Below are 1,462 nucleotides of genomic sequence, written 5' to 3' on the forward strand. Positions count from 1 at the left end.
ATGCATTGCCATCTACAAGCAAAGCTGGCGCTGAAGAGGCACCGTTGCGACGAATCCAGAAATACCAATTACCTGTTAAAAGTCAACCACAAATGAAAAAAGAACGAAATCTCTTCACGCAAACGACACAATCCAGGGGACCACTAAGCGAGCTAAATAAGTATATAAGTAATAAATCTAAAGTACGTAAAGAAGAGGGTATACGAGGCTATGTCGTGGGATTTCTTCAGTTTTTTGATTGTCATTGGAACCTTTTATTAACTGACGTTGAAGAGTGCTATAAGCATCGAAAATTCAAGTATGCCGATCAAAAACTGCCACTGCTGAAGGCTCCGGAAGATTGCAGCCGCCGCTTACGTGAACTGGGCCTAACGTTGCCTTTGCAGAACGCGAAAAGTTTGAATCGAAAAACTATTGAAATTGAAAGACATATACCACAATTATTGGTTCGAGGCGAACATGTAGTTTTGGTGCAACTTGATAATGAGCAACCACAATAAATACATACCAATTTCCAAAATATATCGTTCATTTTTATTTTTCCACAAAAAACTTAATAAATAGTTTTAAATAAATTCTTACAAATCTTTCAAACAAAGAGGAACACTTTTTAGATATTTTCAGCATCGGGGATATCGTACGGCCACGAAATTTTTTTATATTGTACACCCGGCATCTGGGCGGTTTTTCTCCACGAAAAGCTAGTGTGAAGGGGTCTTCAGGACTTTGTTTTAGACGTTGCAAGCGGCCCATTTCGAATTCATGGGAATACACTGGCGAAATTTCGCTAGACTCAAATTTTCCAATTTTTAAGCAACCTTCTATAGATGTGGAAGCCAAAAGATTTTCTATCTTCGTATTAAAGCAAACATATACACAAGGAGACAGAGAATTAATATTGTATACATATATATATATATATATATATATATATATATATAGAAGTATGTGCAACATTTTTATTAAATGATCCGTACGTTTCAAACCATAAATATTCGAAACCCAGTTTACTGTTCAATTATCCGAAGCGATAATATAGGTCAGGTACTATCAGTTATATTATCACATTTATTAAAAAAGGAACATAAGCAATTAAACGCTTTAGGCTTTGAAGTGATTGCTGCCGATTGGTATATATATATATCCTCCTTATTCGCGAGGGATAAAAATGCCGCGAATACGGAATGGTAATTTATATGGGATTATAGGGGATACGTTCATAGCTGACAAAATAAAGAAAAATCAAATATATTAGTTTGGTGAAAAAGAAATCCATTATTTTTTCGGTAGATGGCTGCACTGATAGATTTCTCGTAAAGTATCGATCAAACCATTTCCGATACTGTACATTTACATACTGTACATTTCGCAGTAAAAAGAATTCTTTTGTTGTTTTTTGTTTGGTGCATTCAGTTGTGAGTTACAGCGTGTTAAAAATGGAAGTGAACAAAGAGAAAATTCG

General features: G+C 35.0%; 1 protein-coding gene across 1 annotated transcript in view; it reads left to right on the forward strand.

The window, feature by feature from the left end:
• The window catches only part of LOC119639809, a 1,480-nt gene extending 980 nt beyond the window's left edge, over positions 1 to 500 (forward strand). The window contains exon 3 of the mRNA XM_038037484.1: positions 137 to 500. Coding sequence (XP_037893412.1) covers positions 137 to 500 — 364 coding nt within the window. The remainder of the gene's footprint in view (positions 1 to 136) is intronic.
• The last annotated feature ends 962 nt before the right edge of the window (positions 501 to 1,462 follow it).

Source organism: Glossina fuscipes, unplaced genomic scaffold, assembly GCF_014805625.2.
Source record: "Glossina fuscipes isolate IAEA_lab_2018 unplaced genomic scaffold, Yale_Gfus_2 113, whole genome shotgun sequence".
NCBI lineage: Eukaryota > Metazoa > Arthropoda > Insecta > Diptera > Glossinidae > Glossina > Glossina fuscipes.